Below are 16,325 nucleotides of genomic sequence, written 5' to 3' on the forward strand. Positions count from 1 at the left end.
AGCCGAAATTTGTCGCATAGTGTTAGTTTCTGTAACCCCATGCCAAATATAGAATATTTGCAAAAACAATTTCGGAGACATCCTGAACAAAAATCATGGTCATAAATCGTGAGTTTTTTAGAACTTTCTAGCCAATGATTTTGGATTTCATAAATATTTTTTCTGCCCATAAAATGGATTTGTAAGATTTTTTTTATTGGTTTTAAGTTATTATTTTTTTAGAACAGTGTGGCTTGTTTGTTCGGGATACCGTAGTATTTTGTTGTTGCAAAATGGTCAGGCTTATCCCTTTATTGTTGTTTTTATAAAAACAACGTTTGTTTATTAGTGGAGAACGATATTTTTTTCAGAACTTCTGACCATAAATCGGGGCGTTTTAAGAATTTTTTTCAAGGAACTATAAAAAAATCTTAAATGTTTTAAGTAATAATAAGTAATAAAAATGTTTAGAACATTCTCTTATTTCAGAACTCGTTAATTTATTTATTGTTTTTTACAAACTGCAAGAATTTCTTGACCAAAAATCGTGGATTTTACAAATATTACAATTTGACATAAGCATTTTTTCAAAGACCTCCTGATCAAGTTTATTTTTCGAAGACCAACTGATCAAAAATTTTGAAATATTTACGTAAATCATGTCAGTAATATCCGGACCAAAATGTCACTTGTCTTTTTAGTCTACTCCTATCCCAAAAACCTCCAAGCGCTTCTTGGCAAAAAATCTGAGACTTCTAAGGATTTTTTTCAAGGCATTACTCGCAAAAATTGCGGAATTTCACGAAGAGCTTTCTTGCAGGTACCCCTGAAATCATATATACAATAGCGCGGATTTGTTAAGAATTTATCTATAGACCTCATGATCACAAATATTGGATTATTGAGTAATTTGGGATATCTTATCCAATAATCGTATTTATTTTTGAGATTTCCAAGCCAACAATTGTTACTTTTTTTAGAAGGGTTTCCTGCCCAAAAATCGTAAATTTTAATATTTCAGGGTCTCCTGAATTTACGACAAAAAATCGTCTATTTTTAAGAATTTTTTCAGAGACCAGGAAATATGAAATGAAAAATATTTCCTTTATAAAATTATCCATTTCACATTTCTTTCCTTTATAAAATTTTTCATTTCACATTTTCAAGAATTGAGGCCCTGCTAACTAAAAATAGTTGATTATTAAGTTTTTTTATTTTTTGAGAGATATGACCAAATATTGTATATTTTATTTAGAAGACTTCTAAGATATAGCTGATTTTTAAGAACATTTTTTCAGGGAATTCCCTCTAGCTTGGGTTTTAAAAGAAGATCCTGGTAATTTTTTTCAAAAATATTCTGGTAAAATAAATTCTACTGATCAAAATCGAGACCGTGAATCGTAGCAATTTATTCAGTGCTTTCTTAACCTTTTTCATGGGCCTTCCGTCTACTTAAGTGACAGATTTTTTTTTAGAAATTTGAAATATCTGACACTTAATCCTGTACCTAGAAAGAAAAGTTGTCTGGAACTCCCGAAATTATCACCAACAATCTCGGATTTATAAATCATTTTTTCATTAACTACCTGACCAAATATAACTGATTTTCTTTGTAAGAATACTTTTGAGATTTCCAGGTTAAAAGCCCTCCTGACCACAAATTGTGGATATTTGAGTATTAGGGCCTTTCGTCCGAAAGCCTTAAATGTTTAACTGAATTTTCTCAGGGAAAAAGCATATTTTATAGAATAATAAATTGTTATTTTTTTCAAAACCTTATTGGCAAGCATTTTTGTTTTTTAAAAACAATTTGTTAGGAAAATCCCGACCAAAAAATATGGGTTGAGTGTCAAATTCAAAGGTTTAATTACCTAACATATATATTTGGCTTAAGCAATTTTTGAACCACGAACGCAACAAGACACTAGAAATCATGTTCGCCACCTTGCATTGATTATGAATTCATAATGTAATAATTAAAATAAAAGCGTAATTTCTTGGATTTTTATAAATTCAGAAACTCTTTCCCATAGCTTCGCAATAATTCAATTATGGATACAGTACCTTAACAAGTAACTTGGTCCATACAAAACTGGCTCGAATAAATAATAAAAACTCCTACTACACAATGTCTAAAATGCGAAATGCCACAAGAAAAACACAAAATCCATTAACAATTCAAACGAATTTTCGTTAACCATATTTAACACTTGGCTTATATCACATTTAAATAAAGCCAAAGTGACTAATTTGTTATGTAGCCGAAATGTGTGTTTGTGTGTTTTTTTTTTAAGCAAAAAACTCTTATGGATGGATGTCAGATGGTGATGATGCTGGCAAAGAGATGATGATGATATCATCGCACTTGTTTTTTTGGCATTAATACACAAATGACACAGATTTAATACACCAACAAACGTTTAGCGTCTCTCTAAAGCAAAGTCATTCAATCATCATTGCCATAGCTAGTCCATACACACACACACACGCAAAACAAAACCGAAGAACTAGTCTTTCAAATCTTGGCAAAAATATCAAATACCAGTTTTTTATTCAGGTCTTTCATTCATTTGTATGCGTGTGTGTTTTTATTTAACTGGTTGTGTCTTTGTTTACCCAATTTGTTGAAATTTAATTTGTCAAAAAAGAGACCGTTAAATAAAAATTCTAAAAATTGTTTATTATGCTAATCGGATTTCTTGATTTCTTTTTATTATTCAAATCTAAGAATCAAGGATGGTTGTTTGTTTCTCTGGCTTGCTTAAATGTCGTTAATTGTTTGTATATCAGGTACTTAACAGCTTGTACGCATCGCCATGGCATGACTCTAAACTGATTATACAAATTTTCAAATTCAAAGATATTGTAAACCCCTGAGGTAGCATCCCCAAATGACAGCTAATAACTCAAATCATGACAATCACGGTGAATGAAGATGTCAATTAAATATGGTTTTTTTGATAAATGATGTTAATAATTTGGAAGCAAAGGAATGGGAGAATAAAAGAATAAGGTCAGATGAAAGGTTTATATGAGAAATAATTGGTTTTTTTTTTTTGGAACAGCATGGCTGACTAACAATAAAACTGGTTCGAAGCCAGAAATTCGTTAAGTCTCAGGGGTAGAAGTGGCTAAATAATTCATAAACGTAGGTTATCCAGGTTCTCGTAGAATATATAAAGGTGATCCCTACTATGCCAAATATCAAAATCAAATCGAGTTTGTGTCTTAAGTCTTTTGTTTGCCTCGTAATGACCATATCCCAGTTTGTTTAACAATTCTTCTTCCATACAAAGATTGGTACGTGATTATTTACTTGTTTATACTAACCCTATGACTTCATTTTGATTAAAATATCTTTTTAAAATCTCGAGAATCATTGAAGAACAAGTGAAGTTTGTTTCCTAAGTCTTATGTTTGCCTTGCAATGTCCAGATTTACTTGTACGTGCAACCCTCATTTCCTTGATTTCATTTTGATTAAAATCACTTTTTAAGATCTCTAGAATTCTTGAATAACTTAAATTTATTTTTAAGCCCGTCAGGAAAAGTCCAAATTCGGGCGGGCCGACTATATCATACCCTACACCACTATGCATATTTAGTAGAGCTCCCGCAACAAAAGAATTTAATTGAAGTAGACTATACCATCAATATTTGGCTTTAGAGCAGTATAATTTAATTTCAGAGGGCACTAATATATGGGAGGTATATCCAATTCTGAATCGATTTTCAGTAAATTTGAGGGACGGAACATTACAATAGAGTGCGTGATATCACTTCCAGAAGAATTATGTTAAAAAAATATATATCGAACCGAGTTCCACCAAATGGAAATGTACGTCCCGGAAATCACTCCATTTGGGCTGATATTAGCCAAATATAATTTTTGTGGGGTGAATATTACGAATATCAGGGACTTAAACACCAAATCGGATGAAACATATATATGAGAGCTATATTATATCTGAACCGATTTTCACCAAATTTGATCTACTTTTTTTAGACTGAATTCGGTCGGATGTGCCAAAATTCAGGTCATTTGGACTGATATTGGTCATTTGGTGCACAATTAACCCGAAATCGCTGGAAGATATATAAGGGAGCTATATCCAAATCTGAACCGATTTGATAAAATTTGGTAGAGGTATTCCTGGTCTGTATCTGATACTGGTACCAAATAACATTGGGGTGGGGTGCATATTACGGATGTGAAGAAATCAAAATCTCAAATCGGATGAAGCATATATATGGCAGCTATAGCTAAATCTGATCCGATTTTCACCAAATTTGATGTAATTACTTCTAAACTGAATTTGGTCGGTGTGCCAAGATTCGGGTCATTTGGACTGATGTTGGCCATTTAGTGCCCAATTAATCCGAAATCGGTTGAAGATATATATGGGAGGAATATATAAATTTGAACCGATTCTCTCCAATTTCAATAGGGCTAGTACTTGCGCCAAACAAATATTGTTTGGAAAATTTCATCTCTATTGGATAATAAATACATGGACAGACGGACGGACAGATGAACTGACATGCATAAATCGACTCAAAAAGTGATTCTTGAAGAAACTTAAAAGTAACTATGGGTCCATATCGCTTCCTTATCCATGTTACAATGAAATGCACAAATACATAATACCCCACTATGTGGTGTAAGGTATAAAAATCTCCACTGCTCAATTCTAATTCAAAACATGTTTGTGTCTTAAGTCTTTTGTTTGACTTAAACATTTTTTTTTGGTTTTTGGCAGGGGTTGGTGAATATTTCTCCCATCCTGATGATTGGGGCTATTATGCACTGGATTATTTACCTTTTAACCCTCCCCCCATTTATCTGACTTCATTGCGATTAAAATCTCTCTTCTGAAAATCTCTGGAATCCTTGAATAACTTAAATTTATTTTTAAACAACTCTCCACCGCTCATTTCTAATTCCAAACAAGTTGCGGGTCTTAAGTCTTCCATTTTCGCTTGATAACGATGCATATTTAATTCCATATCTCTTTTCATGGCATTTAATTTTATACCAACGTTTTTTTTTTTTTCTTTCACTGCATTTCATTTCGATAATAAACTCTTCTGACAAAGACGGCTGAGCCCATCTTGATGAGAGGCGCTATCTAAATATTTGACATTTCGCATTGACCATAACTTGGCATGAAATTATTTCATCATAACTTGCATGGGCTTTTGCTCATAGCTAAATTCTTGTCTCATGCCCGGTTTGAATTCTTGGCAAGAACTTGAGCAGCCAGCCAGAAGTCTGGTTAACCTTTTGGGCTAACCAATAAAAAGTTGAAAATTATGACCATGTCGTTGCATATTGCCATGCCATGCATATTAATGACATTTTTAGCACAGTTTTCTTTGGGATAAATTTGTACAACATCTGTTAACATGGCCGGGTAGCTTGTTGTTGAAAATGCAATGGTGTGGTATGGCCGGGACTGGCGCTGGCTAAACGCCCATCCGCCCTCTTTCATTGGTCATGGAGCTGTGGTCATGTTTAGTAAAACAACAACAACAAAAATTGTATTATTAATCAAGTGGCCGAGTCAAAAGTACAACACGAAACCCCATTTACAACAGCAACAACAACAACATGAAGATGGCACTACAAACAATTAAGGCAATAATAATGATGACGATGATGAGGACGAATCTCAGGATGGATGGTTGGATGATACAGTGCCTATGTGGCTAACATTATTACTTCATTAAGTGTCGAACTATATAAGGAGTTGAACAAACACAAAACCAGAATACCACAATCCAACCGGAAGATTATTGAGAGCATGTATGAGCCTCCACAAAAGCCCTTTGGGGCAAGTTTCTTGGTAAATTTTTGTTCATTTACGGAATACTGTCGAAGCATTGTTTTATGGACGCCTCAAGAGCTATCAAATGATTTATGAGATTTTAATGAATGAATTTTACAACGTCTTTAACAAATGCGTGTTATGATCTGAATCGTTGTCGTCGTCGGTGTTGTTGTTGTAGTCGACGTCAAGTGTTTACAACCACCACCAACCAGTTTGACCAGACATGCATACAACACCCAGACACAAGGGGGGTCACATTGTGGGTTAAATAGTTTCATTTGTAACTTTAAATCGAACAAGAACCTTGACATTAAAACCAAACGAGGTGAGAGGTGTCTTCTTGGTATTGGAAAAATATCAATATTGGTTTTATTTTCAAATTTTACTTTGCTGAATGAGATTAGTCTGAAAATGCCTTTAGGCGGTGTTATAGTTTTTTTATGATTTTCTAAAGGCCTATGGTTTAATTCACATTCATTAGGTTATGAACTCTAAGACTGTGAGCTAATCTATTTCAAGTCCCTGCGGGCCAAGACTGTCATGGTATTCTTCAATAATTAAAGATTTACTAATATTTACACTTCTATCATTTTTTCTTCTTCATCTTCAAAAAAGGGGAGGAGGTGCAAGAGTTTTCTAACATCAGCAATTGTAGCTGTCATTTAAGTTATAATGAAACACAAACACATACAAACACACCCGGGACCATAGCTTACCGGATAGTGTTGTTGCTGCTGGTCTGTATCATCTGTATGCAGCTTCAAAAACTTCTTCATATTTTCTATTTGCTAAATCTAGTAAAACCGGAAATTTTACGCATTTTTTTTCTGGCTCTGGCAACCGCTAAGAGATATGTCTCGCTCTCGAATATTTTGTATCATCCATGCATTTCTTGTTTTATTATTGTTGATGTTGTTGGTTTTTTATTTATTTTTTTCTTATTTTAAAAAAGATTTCAAGTTATTTTTGTTGCTATAACAGTTCGTGTTGAATGGGGAGGCTTCTGTTTAGCATTGCCACAGTGTTAATTTTTGGCTTTGAAAATAATCCGTAGGTTTGAGGGAAAATTTTTGGTGGCAACTGAGTTTCTGAAAATTATTAATGTGAAAATCAATGGACAACCAGTAATTCTCTCCATATTTAGGGGAAAAGCATCTTCCTTTTAAAACAAATATCAAGGGAAGCGTTAATCGGACATCTGTAGATCTCATTTCCCCATTTCAAGAAAGTAAAAATATTTCCCCTCGTTGGGCGCCATGGCATTTTTAACTATCTTCGCTTCTTAAATAAGGCTGGAAGAAAAGGCGCCACCAAAAGTTTTCCAATTTTTTTTTCTTAGTTTTCCCACAATTTCAGGACATTTTTTACAAAAAGTGTGAGAGAATATAACAATATTTCCCTACGTTGGGCGCCATGTTGTTTTTTACTATCTTCACCGCTTTAATTAGGGTGGAACATGGCAGTACTAAAAAAAATTTTCCACCTTTTCAAACGTTGGGCGCCATTGCGTTCTTAACTATTTACTTAAATAAGGTGAAAAATGCGTTACCAATAGTTTTTTTGTTTTTTCTTTAGTTTTCCAACAATTTCACAACAGTTATTCCAAAAAGTGTCACATAGTATAACAATATTTACTCACGTTGGGCGCCATATTTCTTTAAATAAGGCCAAAAAAAGGCGCCTACAAAAAATTTTCCACTTCGTCCTCAAGTTTTCGCACAATTTTCCTATATTTATTTCAAAAAGAGTGCCATAGTCCTATTCCTCTCTTTTTGAGATCACAGGTTTGAGAGTTTTACTTGCGAATGAAACCAGATCGTGAATGGGAGTACTCGAAAAGTGGGAATTTTATACGAAGTTTACAATTGACTTTTTTGTTTTGTGTGGGAGCGCTCCCGAGTGAGAGACGAAAAGCTCGAAATAGAGAGAAAGAGTTTACTTTAAAAGAGAAATAAAACTGAAAACATCATTTTGTTTGGCTATTTTTGTTTACGTGTGAAATCGATTTATGTATTACTGTGTACTATGGGATATATAACGAACACTAAAAGAGTAATCGGTAAAGATAGCATTTGCTTGATTTCGAGCGAATTTTACATCTATTCGAAAACATGCAAAGCAATTTCTCTCTGATTCGAGTGACATAAAAAACGCAGTATGATGGACGTTGATTTTTCATTACCAAGAGAACTCTCACTCGAATTAGAGTACTTTTACTTGTTACTCGAATTCTAGCAGGCAGCTGTGGATTAAGAGAATACTCATACATATAAAACACACATATAACAAAAACGAACAAAGTAAGTTCGTTCTCGTTCGAGAGCCATCGTTAAATAGAAAGTGTTGGATTTTTTCTGCTCCCAAGAGAGCTCCCGCTCGAATTCGAGCGAGTTTCTCACTTCATTCGAATTCATGCAACTATTTCTGGGGTCTGCTCCCTGTGAAAGACTTAACATTGGAATATAGTTAATCCTGAATGTTAGTTTTTAGAAATTCAGATTTTAGCGGAACTTTGGTCGGTGTCACCTTCTTACACCCCACTGTGCCATCTTTATGTCCATTCCTTTGTTTGTACTGACTCTTCTTCCTTAGTTTTTTCCCATATTTTTCTTTTCATATTTTTGTTCCTGCTTAAATATGTCCACACACGAACACACGCCAAAGTAGTAGTAGTAGTTTTTCCAAAGTGTGAGATGTCTCAAATTCACGGCAAAATCTCCGGAGGGGTGGCTCAGAGAGGAAGCACATTCATGTTTTCGTTGCATGTTTTCTCGTTTTCGTGTTTGCTTTTTCTTATTCTTCTTCTTCTTTTGCTTGGCCTGGTGGCATGCAACATACCAATAGCCTAACAGTAGAAAACAGCATTAGATATTGATAGGCACGCAGGCAGACAGACAGACCCTGAACGCAATACGGCTTTTAGAGCATGTGTGCCCCTTTTGCAAATGGTATTAGTGGTTTTGACCAAAAATCAAAAGCAAAAAATGTGCGCAAATGGATTGAAAATGACACATGCCTAAACTAAGGTTTTTTTTTTTTTTTTTTTTTAAATTTTTTGAGATAGTGTATGTAGGTGCGTAGATAAATGCTATTTCGAAATGTAAACTAATGGGAACTTATGGCTGGAATTCGAATTGGAAAAATTAAATTTTGAGGAGCATGAGTGTTTGGTGTCAGATTTCATATGAGAGAAAATCCGATGGAATTTGAGGCACAACTATTATCAGCAAAAAAAAAACTGTAAGCAACTGCTAAGAAATAATAGAAATCAATCGAATTTTTCGAATTTCACAATCTGCCGAATTTTTCAAATGATAATGACTAATTACCTTTTTGCTCTAATATGTTGTTGAAAAATTGTACAATTCCCCCAAATCTGATATATGCAATTAAAAATTATGACAAAATAGTTGGCTTCGATCACAAATTTTCAATGTCAGCCCGCAACTATTTTCTACTTACACTTTCTCTTGTCATTCTAAAGATTAGAATGCCACCTTTTACTTCTTACATCATAATTCTATTTAAGTCTTCCAAGACACAAAACGCCACTAATCACCATGGTGGCTCAAGTTCAATTACCCACAATTTATATAAATGACAGATATGTTTGTACGACTTTTCAAAATTCGTAACAAGTTTGTTCACCTCTGTTCTATCTCCCTCTCTTTCTCTCTCTCACACACACCCTTCACTTATTCGACAAAAGAAGAAAGCCAAAAGAATTATTATTTTAAATGTTTAATTCGTTGTTGCAAACAGGCAACAAGTGCCCTCAAGTGTCGCCGGCATAAATGACTCGCTGAAATGCTTCACATAAAAAACGCGAACGTAATGGTAGTTTTGTTGTTGTTTTCACCAAAAAGAATGCGTGCTTGAAATGTTAACGAAAAAATTAAATTTCTTGTATTGTTCTGGGCCCGTCGAATTCACGTGTTTATTTTACCGTTCTTTTTCGGCCTTTTGAAGAGTCATCAAGAAATTTTGTTTTTAAGCAGGAAATCCTCTTATTTGCCAAACACTTTGAGAATAGAAGAAGTCTTAGGTTCTGTTTTCAAAAGGAGAATAGCAATTGTTTTAAAGTCTTGCTTAGAGAGTGGCGAAACAAAAGAATTTAAAGAGTCGCATGCTTCTCAGCATTACTAATCGGGCAATGACGAATAAAGTGATAGAGAGTCTTTGGTGATAAATAAGGAATTTGGAAGCTATCTATAGAATTTCAATGCTCCATATGAAATCTGGCGAAATATAGCTGATGCATTACAGTTTCCTTTGAAATCAGGGATTATTCTTATACAGAGATTACACAAAAAAGTGGACCGATATAAGCCATTTTTTTACCAACAATTCTTGAAATTCTCGATATAAAATTTTGCGAATTATAACTTCAAATATTGACGTCCCTTTGTATATGATTAAGACTATATAAGGTTTATATAAAAACCTTAAAATTTTATCAATCCTTTGGGATTTGATTCACAAAACTTCTATTTTCAAATCCACATCGAATACCCACAACCTCTAATGGCTATGGGACAGTAAAATTATAAGAAATTTCAACAAATTCAAGAGTGATGATGATTTTTTATGGTAAAAATCAAGTATGCAATTTTTTTTTTTGCTCAGAGACTGACAGTGGAATTTTGTATAGAATATTTCGATCCTTTGACAATTTTTCCCAAAAATTTAGTACTAAAGGATATTTGGGATTAGAGCCGAAATGTGTTAAATTAGTAGTAAAAAATTGAACAAATAATTGTCACTCATATTATATGAAATTCTAATGACATTTTCTTAAAAATTATCATTCCTAGATGTATGGTTTCTTCCGAGATTTATATTGAAATTTTGCATAGAATATTTCCTCCTTTGACACATTCTGAAAATCCACGTCCTTCATAGGCCTTGGAAAAATATTTTAAAAATTACAAAAAATCTTATCGGCCTTGCAAAAAAAAAATAGAAAAAATATTTTTAAATGCCTTAAAAAATATTTTTTAAAAAATCCACGTCATTTATAGGCCTTGAAAAACATATTTTTAAACAATGCATGTCCTTTAAATGCCTTGAAAAATATTTTTAAAAAATCCACGTCTTTATAAGCCTTGAAAAAATATTTTTAAACAACCCACATCCTTGAAACATATTTTTAAAAAATTCAAGTCCTTAATAGGCCTTGAAGAAATATTTTTAAAAAATTCAAATCCTTAATAGGCCTTGAAGAAATATTTTTAAATAATCCACGTCGTTTATAGGCCTTGAAAAAATATTTGAAAAAATCCACGTCCTTAAAAGGCCGTGAAAAAATATTTTTAAATAATCCACATCGTTTATAGGCCTTGAAAAAATATTTTTAAACAACCCACATCCTTTATAGGCCTTAAAAAAATATTTTTAAAAATTCCACGTTCTTTATAGTACTTAAAAAAACATTTTTAAAAAATCCTCGTCCTTAATAGGCCCTGAAAAAATATTTTTAAAAAATCCACGTCCTTTATAGGCCATGAAAGAATATTATTTTAAAAAATCCAATTACTTCATAGGCCATGAAAAAAATATTTTTTTTTAAAAATCCACATCTTTCATAGGCTTTGAAAATGTTTATTTAAAAATCCACATCATTTATAGGCTGTGAAAATATTTTTAAAAAATTACATTAAAAGGATATTTTTAACTAATCCACGTCCTTTTTAGACAATGAACAGATCTACGTACTTTATAGACCATGAAAATCCGCGTACTTTATCGGATATACTTTATACTTATTTTTTTTTAAACCCACCTCCTTCATAGCCTTTGAAATTTTCTATCTAAAAAATCCACATTTTTTATAGGCCTTGAAGAAATATTTTTTTTTAAATAATTATATTTTTATAATATTTTTAACAAATCCACGTACTTAATAGGCCATGTCTAAACTGTTGGTTATTCCTAGTAAAATTTCTTCTGTTCTGGATTCCCAGCTACAAATCGAATTTAAAATCTTCATTTAAATAAAGGGCCGGATAAATAAAGAATTGAACCAAGGATTAAAGCTGAGATTTTAAATATATATATATATATATATATATATATATATATATATATATATATATATATATATATATATATATATATATATATATATATATATATATATATATATATATATATATATATATATTTAGCTAATATTTCATAGTATGCCTTTGCATAATTTGCAAATGTCCATTTGTCCAGAACCAAATACAGATTCCCCCCACCTCTTCTTCCTATCTTTAAATAACTATTTCCCTTTGGCCAAGAGAGAAAAAAATGTCGCCAACATATTAGTGTCTCATTTAATGTTGTAGCTGATAAATCAAAGCTTTCTTTCTATGCAGTTTACAAAGAATATTTGACATCTAGAAATTCTTCATTTTGTCTAGAAGCCAGCTTGCAGACTGCAATCCTACATACGCTCACACACATTCGCGACTTGACTCCTTTTCATTTGCTTTGGCCCTTTGATTTATACACACTTGTTATGCTTATAATGCATAGAATATCAATTTACGCAATGCTCGAGGAAGGAAGGCTTTTTTCTGCTAAGAGCGTGTAGAAAAAAGACTTGAAGACTTTTTCCACCACTACTTCAACTAACAAAGCAACAAACAGACAACAAGTCAATCCTTTGGCCGGCATGGCCAACATACCAACGTCCAGGCATATGGTTCTTGTTATTCGGCCACAAATTCAGACGTTTGTCCATTCTTTGTTTTTAGACCAGACTGGACAGTCGTCAGTCTTTTCACGTCTGTTTTTTTTATTTTTCAAATAAAAGCCGCCAATTTTATGGCGCCCTTTTATGCGTTGTTGTTTTTTCTCCTAGAATATTTTCGCAAGCCCAAGCATATATGTGTGCTGGGAAGTGTGTTTCCGTCCACCGCAGTGACAGTTTGACATTGAAAAAGTGTAATTAATTAGTCATAGTTAGACACTGCTATCAATTAAGTTTGTAACTGATTTGAGGGAATTCTTTTTTCTCAAGCTTTGGCTAAGCATTCTGCAGAATAGGTGACCATGAAGGACGCCCGAAGCAAGCTTGTCAAAAGATAAAGTAGAGAATTTATAAATACCTTTAACAATGCTCAACGAATGATGTCAAATAAAGTAGATATTTAAAATAGGACGCAAGATGAAGAGGAATGAAATTGAAGAGCGGCAGGGCTTTTCCTTCTGTTTGACTAATTTTATCTGTATTTAATTATTTGTGCATAACGATTTATTAATAATTTTTTTCTTCTTCTTCTTTCTTTTCTTTACAGCAAAAATGAAAATATTTTTGCCACTAGTCACGTGGACAGTACTAATACTTTCGAGTACGGTAAGTGTACAAAAATTATGAAATTTTACTGATTTATTTAATATTTGTGTTCATCTAAGTCCACTTAAGATTTAAAACTTCAATTATTTGGATAAATATTCAGCAAGATGGCTTCAGAATTAAGGAGTATAATATTCAATTTTTTCAGATTTTGGTTTATAATTAGAATTTTGGATTTTCGTTGTTTTTCAGTTGGATATTTTGAAAAAAGAAAATTAATTTTATAAAAGTCAGAAAAAAATAAAATAATAGTTCGGCACTGATTTTCTAATTTTCTAACATTTTTAAAAAATGCTCTTCGTCACCAACATTCAGTAACTTTTGAAGAAAATGAGATAACTCCGTACACCTTTTTTAAGTTTGGCGTTATAACAGGATTTCCTGATTTTTGAAAAATTATGTTCGGTTTTAAACTGAAGCATTTTCAATATTTTCCTATAGAAGAGTCAACTTTATCAAAAAAGCTTTATTAGAAGAGGCAACTTTTTAAAAATAGTTTTTCTGGCCAAAATTTAGTAACTTTTGTTAAATGTTGTGTCATAGTGCTGATTTTTTCATAAGTTATATAATAAAAATCAGAAAAAATATTCACCTTCAATTTGAAGAATTTTACACATTTTCCCATAGCAATATTCTTCCAAATTATTTGCCCAAAATTCGAGAACTTTCGAAATGATAACGGTTTTTTGAGTTGCTCATTTTGAAAAAAAAAATACTAAAATATTCTAGACAATTAAAAAAAAAAACAAAAAAATGCCTTAAGACAGAAATATATAACTAAATCGTATTGTGTTAGTAATTGATGTTCTCTGGAATTCAGGAACCTATTTTTTTGCTGCACACTTCATGAGAAACCTAACGTCGTACCAAGGTTTTTATGTAATAACGGTCCCTATATGTGAATTGGTTTATGAGTTACAGCTGTTTTAGTGAACACTGCACTCATTTCGGAACATATATTTTATAAATGAAGAACCAACAACACCAAGACTAAACGGCTGAAGTTAGAATTTTGAAATCTTGGTTGAGGGTCAACCTTGAAACGAAAGTATGACATGAATTTGGGTTTTTTGAAATCTGCACTCAAAGGGTACTAAAGGTACCAAAACGTGGTACTAATTAATATTCAGTGATTGAGAAACGATAGACATTTGAATTTTTGTAGATAAGATATTCAACGATTCACAAAAAGGAGTACGGAAAACATTTTGGAAATTCGTACTAGAAGGGTACGAAAAGTTAAATATTATACCAATTGTGTTGGGCAAAAAGACAGAATTGGAATTCTGAAATTTGGAATGGCAGCTCACTAGTGGAGTATAGCATAAATAAACCAAAGTGTTGTTAAAAGCTAGCGGAAATATGAAATTGGAAACTCGTACTGTGTAAAGTGTGCGAAAAGTATCAAATGGTACTAAATTTACTATCGAATGTGGGAAAAGAGCTACAATTTAGCATTTTGGAATAAGGATCACTGTGAATATATGGTCTTTAGAAAAGCAAAGCAGAAGGATTTGGAAATGCTTACTTTAACGAGTGCTAAAAGTACCAAATGGTACTAAATTTTGTTAAAGAGAGTAGGAATAGAGGTGAAATTATGAAATTTACTAAAATTATCACAGTGGGGGCGAAGGTCGTACACAATTCGTTGATTGTGGAAATGCGTAATGTATAGCGTACGGAAAGTACCAAAATAGGTATAGAGTGCAGGAACAGAGATGGAATCACGACTTTCGGTATCAGAGTGTGTAGGATTAAGACTATGAGACGTGTATGGCAATGTGGACTTTAAGTACACGAAAAGTATTTAATGCGGAATGTGAGAATTGTGGCATTTGTACGGGAGTAACCTAAACGTATGATCCGATATTGTCCATTTTACCACCTAGCCTTAGTCTGATAAAAATATTTTCCAGAAGGGGAAGGAATGGACTTAATTGAATCGATGAATAATTTTTCAGTTTATAGGATTCACGATTACTTAAAATTAGGACTCTTTTCAAGGTGAGCAGTATCAGAAGTGGTGGTCCTATGTTATAGAAACACGCCCTTCCTCTAATCTCTACGAGATATTTGATTTTTTGACATATTTATGAGAGGCACAGGAAGCAATGACCCAATATTGTTCATTCTTCTACTTCATAAAAATATTTTCTTATTTTTTTATTGGTACTACCGAATTCCATAATAACGAGGAAAGTCGAATTCTTAATTTGGTTTAATAGTCAACTTTTTGATAACCTAATTAATGCTAGCACATTTCATAATGCAAAACAAAAATCTAATTTTAGATCGAGATCTAAAAACTTCCCCATTCCAATTCATGAATACAAAATTCAGATTAATTTGTGATGGAATCGAAACCCCTTTGGAATTTAAATAAAAAACTCTTTCCAAAGCTTTCCTGATCTTGTTCTTTGAAATCGCTCACTCTTCAGGGCCAACAAAAAAATGTAATCCAATTAAAAAAATGGTTGAAGCCTAGCCAAAAAATTAATTGGCATCTTGTGAACAAATAAATCATTTGTTTTATAAGATAGCAAGAAAAAGCACGATGATGCTTTAATAAGCCAAACAAATCTTGGAGAAAAGCCTTTAATAGTTAAAAATAATAAAACACCAACTCACCACCACCAGGTGAACAATATAAATCACTAACCTGGCGATTTTTATGACTCTCCAAAAAGAAACGTTTTTGGAAAGAAGTGAAAGAAGCAGGGAACTAATGTCAATAAACTCTGATCTGCTGGCTAGCTGGCAAACAAAAGAAATAGGTTTATGTTGTAAAGCTTAGATGGCTTACAATTGTTGGCATTTCTCTCTCACACAGACACACACAGAAACACACTCTATTGCCAAAAGAAAGGTTTATTGGCTTAAAGTTCAAAAACATTTGTAGTTCTTAGACTTTTACCATGGTTTCTTAGCAATATTTTTTGGTTTATTGATGACTCTCCAAAAATTCTGCTTTCAACATTCCTAATATTAGAAGTTCATTGGATTGCAAAAGAAAAAGAATCGGGCAAGGTATTTGAGGTTTGAAGGCATTAACAAAATAGTTGACAAATTAATGCTGTGAAAGAATAATGTGCTGAAAAAACCCCAAGGAGGTATGTAGTCATATTTACCAGCACTATAACTGTAGTATTACACAGGACAACAAAATTCAAA

General features: G+C 32.6%; 1 protein-coding gene across 1 annotated transcript in view; it reads left to right on the plus strand.

Moving 5' to 3' along the window:
• LOC101893139 (uncharacterized) overlaps positions 1–16,325 on the plus strand; it is a 223,558-nt gene that overhangs the window by 62,759 nt on the left and 144,474 nt on the right. Inside the window, 1 exon segment of the mRNA XM_059131727.1 lies at positions 13,096–13,154. Coding sequence (XP_058987710.1) covers positions 13,101–13,154 — 54 coding nt within the window. The 5' untranslated portion in view covers positions 13,096–13,100.

The sequence above is a fragment of the Musca domestica genome, unplaced genomic scaffold (genome assembly GCF_030504385.1).
Source record: "Musca domestica strain aabys unplaced genomic scaffold, Musca_domestica.polishedcontigs.V.1.1 11, whole genome shotgun sequence".
NCBI classification, from domain to species: Eukaryota; Metazoa; Arthropoda; class Insecta; order Diptera; family Muscidae; genus Musca; species Musca domestica.